We start from the raw sequence: 23,438 nt of genomic DNA, 5'->3' as shown, positions 1-23,438 counted from the left end.
GGGTTTAATTTTAAGGCCCGTGCAGACCTCTACAGCAGATTTCTGTGTGTACCCTCAGATTAAATCCTGCAGGCGCCCATGGTTACAGCTGTTAGAATACGATTGTGACTTCGGTTGTTCGTTCAAATAGCCAGTATTCGAACTGCTACTGTAAACTGTTGCATGAACAGGACATTTCAAGACTCACACCTGTAAGTAAATATGGTTTTCAATCACTTTGTGCAGAATGTACAGTCACCTCTGTGACAATGCATTTTGATCATCAGTCAGGCACCTGTGAGCAGTAGCGGATCAGCGCATCTTGTGGGAGGCGGCACGAGGCACCCACACAGCCCCCCCCCCCCCCCTTTTGGGGGTGTGGTGAAGTGGGTTTCGCCCAAGGCACCATACAGCGGTGTTCATTGCCATAGCAATTTACGCTACATGGCAAACCTGCTCTGTAGCAGGTTTCATTCTAGATTACATATGGCTAACCAATCAGCTGTAAGTAAAATGACATTTGACGCAATCAAGTCACTCCCCCGTGTCTCTTAAATCACAATTTACAAATAAAATCTTAGAAATCCACTAAGAATCTAAATGTAGATTTTCAGCAGATAGAGTGTTGTATTTTATTTAAAATTATTTGCTTTTCATTTACCCTCTTTAGCTATAGCAAAAAATATCTTTGAAAATGTAAACATAAGATATTAGACCAGTGACATGCATAGACCTTAGAAGGGGCAGGGGCGAAAGGACGTGGGGGGTTATAATAATATAAGTAATAAGAATATAAGCAGTACACAAAATACATCCAAGAATACATCCAAGAAAAAAACAAGTACGTCTTACTGCATACCAATTTTTGCATACAGTATTGCAAGTGCTCATTTTTTAATTAATAGTAGCCTTTTTTATACTTTTTATTTTTGCATTTTTTTTTACTAAAGACAATGTAGAAATTGTACATCAAGAAAGAGAAATGACCCCCCCCCCCCCCCAATAAAAAACACAATGTTATTTTGAACAACCATATCAAATAACCATTCACAACATATTCTATAAATAACGTGTAATTCTTTCATTTACATGTGATATTTTATTTTAAATAAAGTGGAAAAAAGTTAAGGCATCACCTCCTTTTTTTAAATATCAAATGAGATAGGACATCATACGTCGTATTAAATAATTTTGTTAAAAAATCAAGAATCTGAAGGAAACAATCTATATAAATTAATTTATAATATTTTTTAAGAAAATCCCATTTATGTTTACATTCCATACTTTTATTATGAATTTTAAATGTTACTTTCTCTATTTGGTATATTTCCGAAATCGTTTTTCTCCATCTTTGAAATTGTGGGGGGTCTGGTTTAAGCCAATTTTTTGTAATCTGTTTCAAAGTTATTCTGATTACCCTAAATATATATTGTTCAGTTTTATTTTTTTAAGGACAATGGCATTTTACCCAAAATAAGGGTTTCTGGATGTATTTCTATTGTGCAGTTAAATATTAAATTTACTATTAGATATTAGTCTAATCACTTCATTCCAATAAGTTGTCAATTTAGAGCATTCATATAAAATGTGACTGTAATGAACCTTTTTTCTCCACAGTTTCTCCAACAATCCCCTTTTACCATGCTATTGTATTTACTTTGAATAACAGGTGTTATAAAAAATCTAATTTGTATCTTCCAAGCATATTCCCTCCAAACACGGGATTGAGTAGTATGCAATGTATTATATGATATTTCTTCCCAGTCTTGCTGACAAATTTTTATATACATATAATATTATTCAGAGTGTCCCGTAAATCTCTTTCAAGTGCTCTCTGTAAAATTCCTAACATGTTTATTGTATTAGTTGTATGTATCAGTTATATAATTTATTAAAAGATGCATTTCCTTTTTTATTTAGTAGTGCTAACAGCGCATGCGTCTAACTTGCCAGATAAACATGCCTATACATGTTCTTTGAGACACGTTTGAAGTCTACACGATATAATGCAGATATAACATTAAATAATGTACAGATAAATAACACGGGAGGATCATATGACATGTAGGTGATATTATAATGTGCAAACATAATTAACAATGTAAACATTTAGACGGAATGCCACTATAGCGGTCTTTAATCTCTCTCATAAACGTATTATGCAATAAAATATGCAAATGTACTTACGATTAGCTGCACGCACACACATAATCCACAAATTCCTTAGATGGCAACACTTCTGACTAGTTTAACTATTATTCACTATAAACAAGCACATCTACACATCCTCTCTCCATAATATCTTGTTTTCCAACTCCCCAGAAAGTTTTGGAACAGTCCAAATCACGAACAGAGGCGGAGAAGTTTGGAAGAGTCAATTTCCGAAGGGTGGTCTTTTTTACAGCCGCCCCCAAATTCATAATGTGAATTTGAACAATAAAAAAAGGCCTTACTAAGTGGTGAGTTATTGGTATGTCACTCAGGCAGAGGAGGTAGGCTGATGATTTTGGTCACTGGCCTTAGCTAAATTTTGTCCTTCACTTTGATCTCAGAAGATCTGATTCTGTTTTCTTTCCCCGGGTAAACCTGAACAATCCTTCCAACTGGCCAAAGCGCATGAGGTAGCTGCTGGTCCACTGTTTCACCTATTCATAGATTGTCTTTCTCTGACATCCATTTCTGTCTGGTTTGGAGGTTAGGTAGGTAGTTATGGATGAATTGTTTCCAAAAGTGATCAGCTAGCAGCTGACTATGCCTCCATCTCCGTCGGCTCAGAAGTTCGGGATCCTGGAATGTCACTTGTGGAAGTGAGGCATCTCGCCGCCCCATCAACAGGATGTTGGGTGTAACTGGATCTGGGTCAGCGATGTCTGAAGATGTGTAGCCAATGGGCTTGGCATTAAGTATTCCCTCTATTTCAGTAAGAACAGTTCGCAATACTACTTCAGTGACTGTCTGTGCTCCGAGGGTCACTTGCAGGGATGTTTTCAAAGATCGAATTTCCCGCTCCCAGCATCCACCAAAATGGGGTGTATTGGGTGGATTGAACGTGAACCTAATCTGCTGGCTTGCAAGTTGAGCCTGGAGCTCAGGCTGAAGGGCTGCAAAGTCATCCCGAAATTCTTTATCCCCACCTTTGAAATTTGTTCCTTGATCTGATAGGATTTCAAAGGGTTTCCCTTGCCGAGCAATGAAGCGATGAAAGGCCACCAGGAATGAATCACTGTCCATACTTGCGAGGAGATCAATATGCACTGCGCGGGTGGTCATACATTTGAAAATGATCCCCCATCTATTCTCATTTCTGCGTCCCACCTTTACAAGATAAGGGCCGAAGCAATCTATCCCAGTTGAATAGAAAACTGGCTGGTGAATTCTCTGCCATTCTAGGGGGATGCAGTTTGGCCCACCATTTTTGGCATTCAGTGCATCCTCTTAATACCCAGTATTTCCTCCTGAGATCCACAAACACCCTTTCTGGTCCAGGGTGATGCAAACGATCATCATAGTCTTTGATGATCAACTTGGTGAGCGGGTCAAAGACAATGGGATGAATGGTATCTTCTTCTAGTTCAATGATCTGTCTGAGACGACCACCAACACGTATGAGATTTGTACTGGTATCTAGTTCAGGGGCTAGGTACAGCAGTCGATTGTTGCTTGGCAGAGGTTTACCAGATTTCAAGTGGGACACCTCTTCAGGAAATGACTCGGCTTGGATCCGACGGAGGGCCGTGAGCTCGGCTTCTTTATAATCCTGTGCAGTTGCAATGTAGGGAGAGCTCTCATTGGATGATTGTATAAGGGCCTTTAGGTAGTCTGTGAAGGTGTGAAATTGCTGAGGATCTGGCAGTGACAGAGCAGAGGTTAACAGTCCACAGAAGGTTGACTTTTTTAGCTCACTGTTTTGGTTTATGTGAGCTAATGGTGGCATCTCTGGTCAGCTGTCTGGTGATTGTCTGAGGAATGCTGGCCCTTGGTTCCATCTCCTCTCTCTGTTGAGATTAGAGGGAGACTTCCCTCTTGTAATGGCATCTGCAGGGTTGTAGCCTGATGGTACATAACGCCAGGTGTCAGATTCAGTTAAGTCCTGTATCTCTGCCACTCTGGTCCCCACAAACACCTTAAAGTGGCAGGAATCTGATAAAAGCCAGGTCAGTACTGTAGTGGAGTCAGACCACAGCGTGACACTATTGAGTGGTAATGTTAGCTCTGCCTTCAGGACTTTAGCAAGCTGTGCCCCCTTGAGTGCTGCACACAGCTCAAGACGAGGAATGCTCTGTTGTTTATTGGGAGCAACACGGGACCTAGCTGTTACAAAGGCCACCTCCACTGTACCTTGAGGGTTCTCGGTTCTTAAGTAAGCCACAGGTCCATAAGCCTTCTCTGAGGCATCACAAAAGATGTGAAGCTGCCTAATACTAGTGGAGCAGTCCAGTTCTTTGCTGCAATAACACCTGGGCAAAGTGATGTGCTGCAGGTCTTCCAACTCGCTCTCCCAGTGTTTCCAAGAGTCTAGTAGGTCTTCTGGTAGCCATGGGTCATCCCACTCCTTCCTTTTGTCCCACAACCTCTGTACTAACACCTTAGCTCGAGTGGTGAATGGTACAGTGTAGCCAAGGGGATCATATTGGCTAGCAAAGATTTGGTAGATGCTTCGCATTGTGGGCACATGACAGTCTGGTTTGCATCATTTGTAAGCAAGGGTGTCTGATTGACAATTCCAATGTAGGCCAAGAGTTGATTCCTGGGCCTCTTGGTGACCTTCACAGAGCCAGAGGATGCTGCTCTGAGATTGAATATCAGCTGGCAGATGGCTAATAACTGAAGGGTAATTGCTAGCCCACTGTCGTAGCTCAAAGCCACCAGATGCTAGAAGGCTGCAGAGTTTGTCAACATGATTCTTGACCATGTCATGGGAAGCGAAGCTCTGAAGACAATTGTTCACATAAAATGACTTCTCCTCTGAAACCCGTGTGTCCTCTCCAGGCTGACTGAAATCTAGAACATGCTTCTGTAAACCGAACGAGGCACAACACAGACTGCAAGTAGTCCTGAAAGTCAGTACCTGCCATTCATAGACATCAGGGATTCTGTCTCTTTGCATATCTCTCCAAATATATCTCAGCAGTGGTTTATCCTTTGGCAAGAGGTGTACCTGATGGAACATGCCAAGGATGTCACTACTGATGGCAATAGAGTGCTTCCGGAAATGCAGAAGAACTGTCAGGAATGACGGATCAAGTGTTGGACCAGGTAGGAGCTCATTCAGGTTGTTCCCTTGGTATGAGAATGAACAGTTAAAGACCACCCTATTCTTCCCATTATGTTGCACCATATGGTGTGGGATATACCAGGCCTCTCTGTTCTGTCCACCTGTTCCTGGCTGAGCTTCACTACATAACCAGCTTGCACTAGCTTGGCCAGCTGCTCTTGGTATGCTGCAGCAAAATCAGGGTCTCTCTCCAGCCATTTCTCAATTCCCTTCAGCTGTGGTAAGACAGCTTCCTTACGTGCATAGAGACAAGGCATGTTCCTGACACGAAGCAGAGTAGCAGCATACCACTGGACACCATCAATATCCACTCTCTCAGTGTTTTCCTGGAGGAGTTGAATGGACTCTTTGTCTTGGCATGACCTGGTGATCACCTTTTCACTCTGGTAAGGTAGAATATCCATTTGCCACAGTCTCTCCACATTTGCATAAAGGTCATTGATGGGCCGCAGCGAGGTGAAGAGGCATTGTTTAGGGGTAAGATGACTGCTCAGATCTTGAGCTGGACCCTGCAGTGTCCATCCCAGACAGGTCCTCACTGCTGCCGGCCCACCAGGGGCCCCCAGTCTGACTGGCTGTATGGCTGAGAAGGGTTAGGGTTAGGCTTATTATTGTCGCAATATGGACAAAATGCTCTCACCTTCTCTTCTCTGACTGTAACTGGTTTAGACATGGCTGACGACATAGGTGTGGACTGTGACTTTTCAGTTCCAAGCAGAATAGTAGTCGGTTTATGAGGCTGCTTAGACTCTCTTCTCACCTCTCTGCTGTGTACTGAGGATTCCTGCCTTGGGTGACAAGCATACTGGCTATTGTCTTCCTGTACTTGAAGCTCATATTCCAGCCAATCAGCAAAGTCCAGCAATGTGGGAATAGTAACTAGCAGAGGGTGGGTGTACTGCTTAAAACTAGACCTGAGGTCATGTGGTAGTTTACTCAGGAGCCGATACACATGTGATCCACATTCCAGCTCTACACTACCTTTGTGGCCCAGCTGTTGCAACATACTGACAAGAGAGTGCAGCCCAAACATCCTGAAGGCTTTTACATCTCCACTGCGTATGTTAGGTCCATCCATCAGCTCAGCAATTCATTGCAGGGCTAATTGGTGAGGTTGACCATACATTTTATTAAGAGCTTTCATGGTGTTCGAGAAGGGAAACCTTGAATTGCTGTAAGAGTCTGCCACCAGGAGGGCCTCCTCCAGTTTCAGATGGTCTGTGAGGATTTGAAACTTGAAGTGTTCTGTGGCATCGTCAGGCAGGATGTTCTCCAAAGCAATTCTCAGCCTTGAAAACTCCCTAGGGTCAGGAGACGTAAGGAAGGGGATGGTAGGGGCTGGACCTCTGTAGGTTTCCTCATGGGTAGATGAGGGTAAGAGATGCTCTAAACTGTATTCTGCATGGGCTGGCCTCCTCCAGTCCTGTGATGGGACCACAAACTCAGGCAGCCAAGGTGGCATAGAATACGGGGAGGAGTTGGCATACCTGATCTGAGGTGAGTCGCTATACTGTGTTGTAAAGGGGGCTCTCTCATGTGAGGAGGAAGAAATGTTCATGTTTCTCAGGTCCTCGATCAGCTCTGGGCTTTCCTCTGGCACAGCTGGGCATGGCTGTCTCTTAGCGGCAGCTGGTGGCAGCCTGGAGCATGGGACTGGTATTGGGCAGTATGGCTGTGGAGTCTGAATGTGGACTGCTGGAGAGTGAGAGCGTGGTGATGCCATCGGTGAAGTGACTGACTCAGGTGGAGCTCTCCGCTCAGATTTCAGGCTTTGAAGCTCATGACAAAGTGCAGCATTCTGTTGACGCATCTCTTGGAATGCTGGGATGAGCTCAGGGAGCTGGCTGGCTTGTTGTTGCAAAGCTGCGTTCTCCCGCTTCATCTCCTCTAGCATAGCTGTAAGCTCTGGTAGCTGTTTCACTTGCCATTGCAATGCAGCATTCTCCTCTCTCAGCTTTTCAGAAGTGCTGTCCCATTGGTCGGTCAATATCCATTCTGAACACACTGATGATTGACTGATTGGTGAAGTGGATCTGGAATTACCTGTAGTATTTGGTGGTTCATCCTCAAGTACACCCTGATAGGTAGGTGACCGTGGTTGCTGTTGATGAGGCACAGGTCCACTGAGCTCATAGTCTTCAAAGTAAGCTGGAGGGTTAACTCGTCTCCTTGGTCGCACAGCAGGGGCTTCTCTATCTGGGTGAGACATGTCTGTAACAGTCCACTCATCCGGCTCGAAGGACCATGTAAAGAACTACTTTTCACTCTTTTATCTAACTCTGGTTCAGAGTAATTGAACTACAGGATGTCCGGTTAGAACATTACGTCTCACAACAGGGTGTACTTGTTGAAGATTTATTGTGCAAATTTCATGTGTGTGGTTCTGTAAACATAAAACAATATACAAAATATAAATAAACATAAATGTACAATCACAGATCTATAAAGAGTAATAGATCTATAAAGCAGTACTTTAAGTACTTTAATACTGGTTGTAAGTATAAGCAGCATGGTAAAAGGCATTAGAGAACTTGACATAAAGCAAATTATATATATACAAATACAAACTCTATACAAATTATTATGCTACCACACTGCATGCCTAGCCCACCTAGTGCTAACAACGCATGTGTCTAACTCGCCAGATAAACATGCCCATACATGTTCCCTGAGACACGTTTTAAGTCTATACAATATAATGCAGATATAACATTAAATAAAGTACAAATAAATAACACGGGAGAATCATATGACATTTAGGCGATAGTATAATGTGCAGACATAATTAACAATGTAAACATTTAGACGGAATGCCGTTATAGCGATCTTTAATCTCTCTCATAAACGTATTATGCAATAAAATATGCAAATGTACTTATGATTAGCTGCACGCACACACATAATCCATAAATTCCTTAGATGGCAACACTTCTGACTAGTTTAACTATTATTCACAATAAACCCTGTTCAGGCTTCCGGATGAGTCCGCCGGCTCGTCTCACGGCGAGTTCGACCTCTTATTCGGAGCCCGCAAAAGTGATGAGCTCTCGAGCGCAGCATCGGAGAGTGGGCTCATCCAGTCAGACGCAGAAGCCTCAGCTGGGCTCCTCCCTTCGGGGACGATTGCCCAGTCACAGGCTAACGTGGAGATGATGACATGCTTTCCCGGGCAGCCGCGAGCGTCGGCTAGAGTGGAACCCTATGCTCTTCCCTGAACCCTTGTGGCTCGATGATTGGTTCCTGGGCTCGTGGCACTGCTCAAAGCCACGCCCCGCCCCGTTCCTTTCTTACCGGAAGTGCACGAAGAGCTGATAAGGTCGTGGGAGGCACTTTTTACTGCCCGGTCCCGATCTTTTCAGCTTCCCCGCCCTCACTACCCTCAATGGTGGGGTGGCCAAGGGCTATTCAGCAATCCCCCGGTGGATAAAGGCGCTCGCGGTGCACCTATGCCCGCAGAGCGCCGCCACCTGGCGCGGGTGCCCAAAGCCCCCGTCCAAGGCCTGTAGGTTTACGTCATCTCTGACGGCCAAGGACTACGGTGCTGCTGGACAAGCCGCCTCTGCCCTGCACGCCATGGCTCTCCTGCAAGTCCGCCAAGGCGCTAAAGCAACTGCACAAGTGTAGTTCCGCCCCAGGATTGATGCAGGAACTGCGTTCGGCGACCGACCTCACTTTCTGAACGACGGAGGTCACGGCGCAGTCTTGGGCGGATGATGTCCACATTAGTGGTCCAGGAGCACCACCTTTGGCTCAACCTGGTCGAGATGGGTGAGGCCGACAGGACACGATTCCTTGCTGCCCCCATCTCCCAGGTTGGCCTATTCGGTGACACCGTCAATGACTTTGCCCAGCAGTTCTCGACGGTGGAGCAGTAGATGGAGGCTATCCGGCATATCCTGCCCCGGTGCGGCTCAAGATCCCGCACCCCGTCTACTCATCGCCAAGGGCGTCCCCCTGCAGTGACTGCACCGGCTCCGCCGCAGCTCGCCCCTTCGGCCTGGCATGGAGCCCACTGCAGGAAGCAGATGCCACCCGTCTTGCGGCTGCCCAGAACCCGTGAAAGGTTTCAAAGTGCCCATGAGATGGTTGACCCAGGGACGACGAAACCCGCTGCTCTGGAGCTGGTACGCAGACCTCCCCATCTTTTTGTTACCTTTGCATTTAATTGCGCTGCATGCCCAAGTGGCTGCAGTACTCAAGAGTTCAGCAAGAGTGGTTTCCTTGTTCCCTGGGTCACGTATCCAGTGTGCATGGCTGTCATCACGACCACCGTCCACCACTCTATTTGGCAGGTTTGGCGCTCCAGCGGCAGTCTCCCGCCCCTGAGCGCCCAGCTGTGGCACAAATCCGCCCCCGATGTGACAGTCTTCACGGGTCACGAGGACAGGCCTCTTCCTCCCCTGTCCCAGGCTGTTCCTGGGGTGGTCACAAGGAGCCAGGTAAGTGCTTCGATGTCCTTAGACTCAGCACGGACACGACATGGTGTGGCACCTCAAGCTCCACCCCGCCGTGAGGCCCCACCTGCCGGTACGTCCGACAACGTTGTTCCTTTGGTCTCCCTTGCGTGGAACTTGGACACGTGGCTTGCGCTTTCCAATCCATCGCGATGGCTGGTCTGGACTGTCCGACTCGGCTACGCGATTCAGTTCGCCAGGTGTCCGCCCAGGTTCAGCGGTGTCCACTTCACCTTGGTGAAGGACGAAAATGCTGCTACCTTGCGGGGAGATCGCTACCCTCCTACAGAAGGGCGCGATAGAACCTGTCCCTCCAGCCGAGATGAAGAAGGGGTTTTACAGCCCCTACTTCATCATACCGAAAAAAGGCAGTGGGTTGCGGCCAATCTTGGACCTGTGAGTACTGAACTGGGCTTTACACAGACTCCCGTTCAACGCAAAAACACATTCTGGCGAGCATCCGGCATCAAGATTGGTTCGCGGCAGTAGACCTGAAGGACGCATACTTCTATGTCTCGATCCTTCCTCGACACAGACCCTTCCTGCGGTTTGCATTCGAGGGTCAGGCATATCAGTACAAAATCCTCCCTTTCGGCCTGTCCCTGTCTCCTCACATCTTCACGAAGGTCGCAGAGGCAGCCCTTTCCCCGCTAAGGGAGGTGGGCATTTGCATTCTCAACTATCTCGATGACTGGCTAATCTTGGCTCACTCTCGGGACATGTTGTGCGCACACAGGGACTTGGTGCTCTCACACCTCAGCCGACTCGGGCTTTGGGTCAACCGGCAAAAGAGCAAGCTCCTCCCGGTTCAGAGTATCTCTTTCCTCGGTTTGGAGTTGGACTCAGTCTCTTTGACAGCGCGCCTCACGAACGAGCGCGCCCAGTCGATGTTGGTCTGTTTGAAGGCATTCAAACAGAAAACAACGGTTCCACTGAAACTTTTTCAGAGGCTCCTGGGGCATATGGCATCCTCAGCAGTGGCCATCCCACTCGGGTTGATGCATATGAGACCGCTTCTGCACTGGTTTCAGACTCGAGTCCCGAGAAGGGCATGGCGCCGCGGGACACATTGTGTGGTCGTCACGCCGGTCTGTCACCATCTTTTCAGCCCTTGGACCGACCTCTCATTTTTATGGGCAGGTGTTCCCCTAGAACTGGTCTCCAGGCGCGTCGTGGTCACGATGGACGCCTCCAAAACGGGCTGGGGCGCTGTTTGCAATGGGCACGCAGCCGCCGGCTTGTGGATGGGCCCGTAACTGCATTGGCACATCAACTGCCTCGAGTTGTTGGCAATTCTGCTCGCCCTGCGGTGGTTTCGGCCGTTGATCCAGGGCAAGCCAAGGCGTTCTGCACTCACGTTGTATGTCACAACTCGCCTGCCATCTCTTCCTCTAGAGTCAGCAGCACTTCAAGTCGCTGCGAGCAACTAACATCCCGGGCAACCTCAACACTATAGCGGACACGCTGTCATGACAGGTTACCCTCAGGGGAAAGGGGAGACTCCACCCTCAGGTGGTCCATTTGATTTGGAGTCGATTTGGACAAGCACATGTGCACCTGTTCGCCTCCCAAGAATCCTCCCCACTGCCCGCTTTGGTACGCCCTGACCGAGGCCCCCCTTGGCATAAACGCGCTGGCACACAGCTTGCCCCCTGGCATGTGCAAATATGCGTTTTTCCCCAGTGAGCCTACTTGCACAGACCCTGTGCAAGGCCAGGGAGGACGAGGAGCAGGTCGTCCTGGTAGCACCCTACTGGCCTGACCAGGCGCAGTTCTGGGACCTCACGCTTCTCGCGACAGCCCCGGCGAATTCCCCTGTGGAAGGACTTTCTTTCTCAGGGACAGGGCACCATCTGGCACCCACGACCAGACCTCTGGAATCTCCATGTCTGGCCCCTGGATGGGACACAGCGGTGGTAGACACGATCCCTCAGGCTAGGGCCCCCTCTACGAGGTGCCTGTATGCCTTTAGCCTGTTCGCTAAGTGGTGTTCTTCCCGATGGGAAGACCCCCAGATATGCGCAGTCGGATCAGTGCTTTCCTTCCTGCAGGAGAGGTTGGAAGGGAGACTGTCCCCTTCCACCTTGAAGGTGTACATTGCCGGCATAGCAGCACACCATGACGCAGTCGACGGTAAGTCCTTAGGGAAGCATGACCTGATCATCAGGTTCCTAAGAGGCACCAGGAGGCTGAATTTCCCCCAGACCGTGCCTCGTTCCCTCATCGGACCTCTCTGTAGTTCTTCAGGGTCTACAGAGAGCCCCCTTTGAGCCTTTGCAGTCAGCCAAGCTTAAGGCACTCTCCTTGAAGACTGCCCTCCTGACTGCTCTCACTACCATCAAGAGGGTAGAAGACCTGCAAGCGTTCTCTGTCAGCGAAATGTGCCTGGAGTTCGCTCCGGGCTACTCTCATGTGATCCTGAGACCCCGACCGGGCTATGTGCCCAAGGTTCCCACGACCCCTTTTAGGGACCATGTGGTGAACCTGCAAGTGCTGTCCCAGGAGGAGGCAGACCTAGCCCTGTCGTTGCTGTGTCTGGTGCGCGCTTTACGCATCTATTGGGATCACACACAGAGCTTTAGGATCTCTGAGCAGCTCTTTGTCTGCTCTGGTGCACAGCCGAAAGGAAGCGCTGTCTCCAAGCAGAGGATCACCCACTGGCTCATTGATGCCATAACTATGGCATATCATGCCCAGGACATTCCGCCCCCGGTAGGACTATGAGCCCATTCTACCAGGGGTGTAGCTGCCTCCTGGGCCCTGGCCAGGGGTGCCTCTCCAACAGACATTTGCAGAGCAGCAGGCTGGGCAACACCCAACACCTTTGCAAGGTTCTACAACCTCCGGGTGGAACCGGTTTCGTCCCAGGTAGTGGCACACAATACAAGCGGATAAGCTCGGGATAGCCGGCCGGGTGTATCGCTTGCACATAGCACCTTCCACCTCCTTTTGAGCTGAAGACATGCGCCATTAATTCCCAGTAGTGTTCACAAACTTTGTTCCCTGGTTGACTTCCTCCGAGCCCTGTGGCAGTCGAGTTTTCGGAGAGACTCGCTGTTGGCCCAGTACACATGCTAACTTAGAGTCCTGTTCTGGGGTAGGTGCTCCGTATGTGGCGTTTCCCTGTAAGGCTAACCCCATGCGATATATATCTTCCACTAGTTCGTTTCGCTGTTGGCAAACTGCGTCTTCCTTGGGCAGAGCCCCTCTGCCCCAGTCTCCATGTTTGTAGTAACTCATCCCCCATTGGGTAGGATCTACCTTGAAGACTCTCCACATGGTTGGAAAGACCATGTGACATATTTTTCCACTTAAATATCCCCCCCTCTCTTGGGAGGGACACCCCCCAACTAGACCTGGCGGCCCAGTTGGATAGTCCCCCTTCTTTTTTAGGGAGTGGAAAAAAGAAGGGAAAAAGAGGCCACGACTGGGTTAGCCTGTCTCTATCTTTTGGGTAGTCGACTTGCCCCCAAAGGGCCATTCGACACACATAACTATGTTGGGCGAGGTTACGTGTCGACCTGGTGTGCTGGCTATGAGGCACACAGTAGTCTGCCCACCACACACCGCCAATTCACGTAACACAGTTCAGCCAATTGTGGCCTCCCTGATGGAGGGAACGAGACGTTGTGTCCCTCCTGCCACAACGCTGAACTACCCGCTGAAATGGCCGGACCTTATATCGGCTCCTCAGCATAAAACCTGAATGAGTGATTGCATACCAGCTCCTTTTATACCCGTATGTCCGGGGGAGTGGCATGCAAATACCACTCGCCCATATTTTCATTGGCCTTTTATCAAAGACCAGAGGTGTCTCGGGCTCCCAAGAGTGACCCCTAGTGTCACTACATCGACACAATGTCTCATTCCCTCCATCAGGGAACGGAGGTTACACAAGTAACCATGACGGTTCCCCCATTTGATAAATTTCCATTTTCCTGGTTTCACTTTTGATTCTTCGTTCATCCAAATCAATATAGGTTGAATTTGGGCAGCTTTATAATAATTTATTAAATTCTAGTCCTCCAAGAATTTTAAGACTAATTCTAGGTTTCCTATTATCCCATATATATTTACAAAGTAGTTTATTCCATTGTCTAAAAAACACTTTTTGATATACTAACTGGTAGATTTTGAAAAAGGAAAATAAACTTAGGGAGAATATTCATCAGTTGGCCTGGTTGCTAGGGTGGGTAGAGTCACGTTGGGTTAACCTCCTCGTGGTCACTATACTGTGGTTCTCACTCTCGGTGGGGTGTGTGGCGAGTTATGCATGGATGACACGGAGAATAGCGTGAGCCTCCACACACGCTAGGTCTCCGCGGTAGCGCGCTCAACATGATAAGATGCACGGATTGATGGTCTCGGATGCGGAGGCAACTGAGATTTGTCCTCCACCACCTGGATTGAGGTGAGTCACTACGCCACCACAAGGACTTAGAGCGCATTGGGAATTGAGCATTCCGAATTGGGGAGAAAAGGGGAGAAAAAAAAAATATTTTTTTATTTTTTATTTACAGTTATCCCTTGTACTGTGTAAATGATGTGTTTTAAGTCTTCATGATTTCATGCTGAACTCTTGAGCAGTGTAAATGCATTTTTTCTTTTTTGACTTTTTTAAAACAATGTCTTGTGCACAGTTTAAATGAATTTAAATTCTTATTTTCATAATCACCAGCTTTCAGCAGAGAGGCTGAGTCTCTTGTGAGAAGTGAATCGCGTTCTCTCACAGGATTATTTGTGCGCTGCAAACATCACTCATTCATGTGCATGAGTACGTCATCTAATCTTAAAGTCAGGATCGAAGCCTGAGTTGACAGAGAAAGTTGATGAGCTGCATCATGATACCAATTATGATTGGACTGATTTGAATTTGTCAATCTGAAACCAATCCTGAAACCCTGAGTTCGTTCAGCAACCTTCATGGTACAGGCCTCTGGTCGTTTAATTAATTAATTAATTAATTATGTCAATAATAACAGCAAACAACAACATTTTCGCAATGTCACAAGATAAGATTGAGGGGAAATTATACATTTTATACTTACATTTTCAATGCACTTAGTCTGTGCCCATCATCATAAATTCTTACAGATTTTTATTTTTTTATTAGTCTCAAAGTTGAATATCAAAAAGAGAGGTTTGCTTATGAGACTTTACATTTTAAATAGGGAAAAATTGAGATTCACATAGGCCTACCTGTAACACAAAATGAATTTAAGAATGTCAAACCAGAATTTCACTAGATGGGCACAACTCAAAAACTCTCCTGAAGCTGATGAAAATAATGTCTTTTGGTATTTTCATGACGTATTTTAAACGTCTTTTTCAAACATACAAATTACGTCATTTTAACACCTAACTAAAACGACCCACAAACGTTGTAATTTGGCCTGGTTTTATTTTGGTATTTTCATGATGTATTGCAAACGTCTTATTCGAATGTGCAAATTACGTCATTTTAACACTTAAATAAAACGTCCCATAAATGTTGTAATTTGGCCTGGTTTTATTTTGGTATTTTCATGACGTATTTTAAACGTCTTAATTAAACGTACAAATAATGTTAGTTTAACACCTAATCAAAACATCCCACAGACGTTGCAGTTTGGTCTGGTTTTATTTTCATTTAAAAACACGTTATATTTACGTTTTGTAGCTACTTAAAGAAAACATACCAGGTTGGTACCAAAATAAAATGTTTTAAAAATGTTGTGAATGTTATTCAGGTATCGTTTCTAGGACATTTTTAAAACGTTGTTCTGCAACATTACTTAACTGCAACCAAAGTATAACGTTGTAAAACATTGTAAAAACGGTTTGTGTTTGCTGTGACGTTTACATCAAAAAGTGCCTTTTTCTTGTGGTCAGTTGAATAAGAGCGTGCATTCTCTCAGAGAGGGATGGAGACACACAAAACAAAGGTGATTAAAATTATACTGCTAGGTTTAAATGGCATACAAACACATAATATATGACATTTATCCATGTATGACTACAGAGAGCACATCAATATAAAAACAGGCAAATCCCAGGCATTTAAGGCGATTTCGATTTTTTAAAAGTCCCTTCGGGGGAAAGGACATGTCCTCACCCTAAAACAAGCAGATATTACAGCTTACTTACATTACAACTTGTGGATAGTTTTGTGCTGTACTGATAAGCTGCACACTGGGGCAGGTGAATCCTCTGGCATCGTGATCCATGTATATCTTCTCCCTTGTAATGAATATTATCCATAACAAGCAAATTAAACATTAAACATGATTGTCACTAGAGGGTGAAATGTGACTGTCGTATCCTGAAATCAGAGATTGTAAAATGGGGTGTTTTAGCCTGCCAGTCATTGATGCTCTATGAGAGTTGAGGCATTCCAAGATGGCCGCTTGAACACTTCCGGAGGCTTCAGTTTACCGTTGTGTCAGCGATCCAGTTATATATATATATATATATATATATATATATATATATATATATATATATATATATATATATATATATACAGTTGAAGTCAAAAGTTTACATACACCTTAGCCAAATACATTTAAACTCAGTTTTTCCACAATTCCTGACATTTAATCGTAGAAAACATTTCCTGTCTTAGGTCAGTTAGGATCACTTTAGTTTAAGAATGTGAAATGTCAGAATAATAGTAGAGAGAATGATTTGTATCAGCTTTTATGTCTTTCATCACATTCCCAGTGGGTCAGAAGTTTACATACACTGGCAGCAAAAAATGTGGAATAATGTATAGATTTTGCTGTTTCGGAAGGAAATTGGTACTTTAAGCAAAGTGGCATTCAACTGATCACAAAGTATAGTCAGGACATTACTGATGTAAAAAACAGCACCATCATTATTTGAAAAAAGTAATTTTTGATCAAAATTAGACAGGCCCCATTTCCAGCAGCCATCACTCCAACACCTTATCCTTGAGTAATCATGCTAAATTGCTAATTTGGTACTAGAAATTAACTTGCCATTATATCAAACACAGTTGAAAGCTATTTGGTTTGTTAAATTATGCTTAACATTGTCTTTGTGTTTGTTTTTGAGTTGCCACAGTATGCAATAGGCTGGCATGTCTTAAGGTAAATATTAGGTCAAAAATTGCACAAAAAAAAAAAAGAAAAAAAAAAAAAGAAGCAGCTTTCTCTAGAAACTCATTAGTCAATCATTGTTTTGAGGAATTAAGGCTATACAATGCTTGAAATTGTCAAAAAAACTGAAGATTTTATACAAAAGTGTACACTACAGTCTTCAAAGACAAAGGACAGCTGGCTCTAACAAGGACAGAAAGAGATGTGGAAGGCCAGATGTACAACTAAACAAGAGGATAAATACATCAGAGTCTCTAGTTTGAGAAATAGATGCCTCACATGTCCTCAGCTGACAGCTTCATTGAATTCTACCTGCTCAACACCAGTTTCATGTATAACAGTAAAGAGAAGATTCAGGGGTGCAGGCCTTATGGGAAGAATTGCAAAGAAAATGCCACTTTTGAAACAGAAAAACAAAAAGAAAAGTCATGATAAGTTGCTGGAATTTTGGCCCGTTCCTCCAGACAGAACTGTTGTAACTGAGTCAGGTTTGTAGGCCTCCTTGCTCGCACAACTTTTTTTAAATGCAGAAATGTCTCTATGAGCTAAAATAAACATGAAAAACAACGTGTGTTTGCGCGCATGCGCGTTATCATAAAAACAAATGGTGCTGAAACATTATGACATACACCTGTGACGGTGAATGGCACATTTTGGCTGATTCCAATTAAAGACAACAGTCTGTTTTTCTTATCTTTTATGTGTGATTGTGTTTATATACAGCAGCCCTGAAGAAAATAGAAGAGATGCGGCGAGTTCATTACATTTTCATTGCCTCTCATGAGTCAAGACAAATATGACTTTCTCTTTTATTTCCCTGCTGAGTGAAATCTAAAGTGTTTGGCTGTGCTCATGTGACTTACTGTTCATGTCTGCTGAATAAATCCAGACGCCACTGACACTTTTACTGTTTAGTGATTGTATTTTGGCTTTGCTTATTTTCTGTTTACTTTGTTTCAATGTTTCTCATCTGCCCTAAAGGAATAAAGTGATAAAAAGACATGGGCCTATCCATCCATCGGTGTGGTTTGTGCCTTTTAAAATTAAACTAGTAGTTGTAGTTCCACATTTTATGTTGAAAATTGATGGGAATTTATAACCTTTTTTAACAACAGTGATTGAAAAGTGGTTATAACCAAGATTTTGCAATGATCTCATTTGCTGACTTGAATATTAACATTGTCCCAAGTATTTCTAATAGATCTCCCTGAGCTCAGGGTTATGGCTTCTCTAGAACTTTTTTTTTTTTCTCCTGTTCTTCATCTATGCCAAACAAATGGTTTTTTTTTTTCATGGTCTCTGACCTCCAGGTCTCCAGCACTTTTCATCCTGTGTGCCTGTTTGTCTCACAGAGGCTAAAGGAGTTGAAGCAGAGAGAATTTGCACGCAATGTCTCCTCTAAGTCCTGGAAAGATGATAGGAAGCAGAAAAGAGCACTGAAACGACTGCACCAGCTCGCTCAACTCAAACAGCAGAGAGACAGGTAAAATAATATACTTATCAAGCTCACGCAATCACTTTTGATTGTACACAGCAATAGAGTGCACTGTATAGTACAGTGAATGCATACTTTATATAATTCAGGCTGCATAAAGGGGTAAAATCATTAGGAATCAAATTTTCATTGATCTTTTGAGATTAAAGAACTTGAAATGAAAGAACTTCTATGAAAACATACTGTAACTTTCAGGACTCATAATGTCCAACCCCAGTCCAAAAAGAGCATTTACTGAAACTAAGGTGCAAACACAACTCTTTCCAATTTTTCAAATTTGCAGAAATTCAGAATGATTGGCTAAAGTTTTTGTTTTAGAAGGTTCCTGATCATTTTAGTCCAGTCATAGCAGACACATTTTGCTGTGGATTGTTTTGCAATCGTGTCACAATGTCATGCAATGTCATGCATCTGGACATGGAATGGAGCAGTTAAAACTATAGCCTACTTTTTTTCTTCTTCTTCTTTTTCTTTTTAATGTGTGATGTGTGTTTTTAAAAGGCATCACAGACAAAAATAGACTGTTTAATTCTAGGGGTCAGAGAGGGTGGAAAATTATAATAAAATATGGCCGTTTGCACACACACTCACAGAAAAATCATAAAAAGTTGGTCTAAGGGGGGACAAATAATTTAAAAATATGATATGACTAACATTAATTTAGGGTTAATTTAAATAACGGTAACTCATTTCACATCAAGATCTTGCATTTCTACTGACATACTGCCTAATTACAACACTGTCTTGTGTTCTTTTCAACAGCGATGAACGGAAAGGTCAGAAGTTAAGGCCGACAAACAAAGATAAGGATCAAGTCAAAATCCCCTCTTCTGGCAGTAGCAAGTTTAACACTAAACCAACTGCATCCTCAGTCCAAGACACAAGTCATATCTCCACAAACGTCTCACTGAAAGGCTTATCCTCCACTCGTTTACCCACACATCAGGAACCGTGCCACAAAAAACACTCCTCACCACCAAAGTCCTCTGCTGAACACCAGAGCCCCAGGGCAGGGGTTTCATTCTGTTTTTCCCGGCGAGCTCAACTAAAGCTTGACTCTTGTGCATCTGTGTTCAGCGATGGGCTTGAGGAGGCCAGTGACTACAAGGAGCTCCATCACCACAGACAGAGGCTCGCCCTGGAGGCCCTCTGGTCAAGCCCTCCCAGAATCCCAGGTAATGGTGACCATGATCTCTCCCATGATCCTCCAACTCTGGAATGGGTAAATGGGGACTTGCAAGCACAGCAAATGGAAGCACAAGAAGAACACGTGGAGGGCTTTGAAATTCAGGCAAACTACAGCACAACAGAGCCAGAGATGCTGGGGTGGCCTGACTCACACAGTCCTGGAGCAGACAGGGAGCCAGCTGGTTCAGAGGACAGATTGGTTGATGGGGGGCAGAGGCACAGGGCAGAGGGGGCTTATGGGGGATCAGAGGAGAGAGAATGTCTCAAGTGCCTTGGCCCTACTGTTTACACAAATGGACAGGGTACCATGGCCCAAAGCCAACTCCAAATACACGAAGGCTCACACCAACACACACAAAAAGTCAGCGAACAGGGTATTATGCAGAACAGGTTGGACTGTGTATCAGAAAAAGAGACAGAGGATGATAACATTCACATAAGCTGCAAGGATGAAAATACATATCAGAGCGATGAAGCTCCCATTTCTTTCCTAAATGTACTCAGCAAGGAGGGGAGTATTCTGAAATGGCCTTCTGAGCTGGTGCAGTATACATCTGACAAGCCACACATATCTTACAGTTGTAACCCCCTCTACTTTTATTTTAAACATGGGGAGGGCAAAGAGAAAAGCACGAAGACTGAGGAGACAGCTCTCGGTTTGTTCGACAGGCCCACAGGCCAGGATAACAAAGCTGGGCCACAAACACAGGATGTTCCTAGAGATAAATTAGGCATTTTAAAACCAAAGAGATCCAAGCACAGGAGAAAGGGGAAAACTCTTAGGTATAAATTAGATGCTGTCAGGAGCTGGCAAGCAGGCTGTGCACTCAAAACCTGCTCACAGACAGAAGCCGGAGGACGCTTTGAATTCCAAAACGCTCCAACTGACATGTCACAAAACAAGCAAGCAGGCAGCGAGAAGAGGCACAAGCTCAGGAAGAGGAGACGATCAGTGAGAGATAAGACTTCAAATGAAAGTGACACCCCAGAGCACAGCCTGAAAAGCATTGTTGTAAGCTCGCTTTCCACCCCGGCACGTAAAAGGAAGAAATATCAAAAGATGGGGGGGCTGGTGTCTGCTCTGCGTTTGATGAGGCGAAGGCCTTCTCCATACTCTATTCACTACACAACAGGAAGAGAGGATAATTATAGGTGGTATGACGGAGGCTTCGAGTCTAAAAGGAATGCTGCATCAACTCCCAACAGCGACAAATCTGGTTTGTTGGGCGGCCTGTCAGACTTGACCTCAGATAGAGATTGGCCTGTGTACCACATGGGGAGATGTTCCACCTCACCAAGATCAAGCTATTCATACTCCTGGAGAAAGGAACAAAGCCACCCCAGGTCTTGCATTAGAAATTCCTCTTACAGTGTTCCTTGCTACAGTTATAGGCCCATGTCAAATAGTCCGTGCAGAGATGTCGAACATACAGGAGACTTTTGGGATTACACAGACTCTTACATCTACAATAAACTAAAATATTCAGCGGTTTGTAACAGCCCTGAGCAGAATGAGAGGTACAGCGTCAGACGGCACAAAAGATTTCTTGAGGAGCATAAATACAGAGAGCAACGAATTCAAGATAGATGCAGGCAGTTGTTTTATAGAGTCTATGACAGCCCTGAACCTCAGGAGGATGTCAAAGACTGGTGGTACGAAAGACTTGGCCCTATAGGCAGGAGGCACAGGGAAAAAGAAGAATTTTCCTGGTCAAGTCCAGAGAGAAGTGTTGACAGGTGGTATGACAAGCCAGTGACCATCCATAGCCCCAGCTCCTCTAGTAGCACTAGCTTCTCTGACCTCAGTGGGGACTGGACTTGTCACTCTCATATTAGGCCATCTCCCACTGGACAGAGCCAGAAACTTCGCAATCATTCAGCAGAGAGATTGGTCAAAACCAAGGTCTCCCTTTCTCCTCTGAGAAAGAGAAGTCACACACCACCATTAGTAACAAGTAAAACTTCTGCTCAGCCTAATTCCTTAAAATCAGGCATAGAACAGGAGGATAATCAACACAAAACTCAAAACATATCAGAGTTAAAAAATCAGAGCACATCAGTTGAGAAGGATGTTAAAGTAAAGAAAGGAAGTGCCACGCTTTCACTTCCACTCATTGGTAAATTACCCTCCATTAAGAAAGGAGTAAGAAAAACAAGGTTAAATAAAGATGCAAGTCACAGTATTAGTAACCAGGTTCAAACATCTGCAATTGTCCTGTCAAAACTACAAGTTAAATCTCGGATTGATAGTAAGGCTCCGGAACACTCTCAGCACAAACAGGGGCTATATCCTAATGCATCCCAAGCTTGTCTTGAAATGACTAACCAGGATAGATCAGCAGACACTTGTACTGCTAGAACAACTCTAGACCAAGACAGCTCTTCGTCACAGAAACTTAACATCAGAGACCAAATGGGCAATGGAGAAATGGCAAGTATTGACTATCCGAAATGCAACATGCCTCCCCTTTCTGAGCAACCAATCACCTATACCGAGCAAGAGATTGAGAAGTACAAACTTCTCCAGCTCCAGGCCCAGCAGCATATGCAGCAGCAGCACCTTCAAGAGCAACAGGACCTACACCAAACACCTATGAACATGAGCCAAATACCAGTTCAAATCCCAGAACCCCCCGATCAGACTACACTTTCAGCCTGTCTTCCATACAGCTTACTCCATTCCTCGTGTGCTTCTCCACCCTCTATTGTTGCACCTCACCATTCTCCTGTTGCCCTACTCCCTCCCCTTCATCCTTCTCTTTCTCAGCCCCATTTTGCCACTCCACTTCCTGCTGCGTTCTTTTCAGCACCTCCTGCCACAGTTTTAGCAGCTCACCCCCTCCACCTGGTCCCAGCCTCATCCTTCCACACTGTTCACCCTCACCATCATGTTCCTGGGTTAGCTCTCCATCCTCTGCCTCCCACCTCTCTGCTCCCCACCATGCTTAGTCCAATGCCCATGGCTGCTACCACTGCTGCTGCTGTTGCTGCTGCCAGCACTCTGCAGATCCACCCCCTACTACACCCTCTGTTTCACAGCCAGGACCTTCAACGCCACCCAGGACCAACTACTTAGTCAAAATGAGAGAGGAAAAAAAAAAGGAACAGGAAACCAAGAAAGAATAGAAAGTACAGTATTTGTGACATTAAAACTCGTAAAAGGCCTTACCAAGTGGGCTGGGAGCTTTCAGTTGTTTAGGTTCTCCTCAAAATTCTCGTCAAAGTTCCTGTTGAGTAGTTTGAGTCATTTGTTTGTATCAACTTTGTGTGTTGCAGTACTGACAAACTCAAATATAGAGGTATTTTTACTTTGTGTTTACTGTTCCACACTTCATACCCAGTCAGCTGAACCTCTCCTGCCTCAGCACATTGTAATTCATCAGCAGTTGAGCCAATTCAGCAGTTGGCTGAAATAAACCATATCCTGCAGTCAAATTAGGATGTTAATGCATTTTTCAATTAGTAATAAGCCTAATTAGCATATTTTTACAGTTACACTACTAGGCAAAGTATTGTGTTCAGAGGGTTATCAAAAAGCCTGAGTACCAGGGGAGGTATCCTTGAGCAACCTTAAACTGACCAAGTAAAATGTACATCAAAGTTTTCTTCTAAATGTTTTTTTGTTTTTGTTTTTTTAGATGCAAATTGAGATGAGTATTTGGGGCAGATATACAGCATGTGATTTAGCAATTGTCTTTAATTAATTTACCACAGTGTCCACCACTTTGGGTGAAGAAATCCAGAGTTAAAAAAACATAATGTCTACACCCGGGTTTACATATATACTGTATATATATATATATATATATATATATATATATATATATATATATATTTTTTTTTTTTTTTTTTTTTTTACTGTGTTGTATAGTAGGGTAGAGCAAGTTTGCAAACTGACTTGCTCAGCTGTAGTGTCAACGTGCAATAATGTTTTTCAATCTATATGA

General features: G+C 44.7%; 1 protein-coding gene across 1 annotated transcript in view; it reads left to right on the top strand.

Annotated features, from left to right (window-relative positions):
- LOC127452991 (zinc finger protein 804B-like) overlaps window positions 1-22,567 on the top strand; it is a 139,483-nt gene extending 116,916 nt beyond the window's left edge. The window contains exons 3-4 of the mRNA XM_051718941.1: window positions 18,161-18,291; window positions 19,066-22,567. Of these exons, the coding sequence (XP_051574901.1) occupies window positions 18,161-18,291; window positions 19,066-22,567 (3,633 nt within the window). The remainder of the gene's footprint in view (window positions 1-18,160; window positions 18,292-19,065) is intronic.
- The last annotated feature ends 871 nt before the right edge of the window (window positions 22,568-23,438 follow it).

This window comes from Myxocyprinus asiaticus, chromosome 15 (assembly GCF_019703515.2).
Source record: "Myxocyprinus asiaticus isolate MX2 ecotype Aquarium Trade chromosome 15, UBuf_Myxa_2, whole genome shotgun sequence".
Classification (NCBI taxonomy): Eukaryota; Metazoa; Chordata; class Actinopteri; order Cypriniformes; family Catostomidae; genus Myxocyprinus; species Myxocyprinus asiaticus.
The sequence above is the reverse complement of the archived record's forward strand: the minus strand, read 5'-3'. Positions and strand labels throughout refer to the sequence as shown.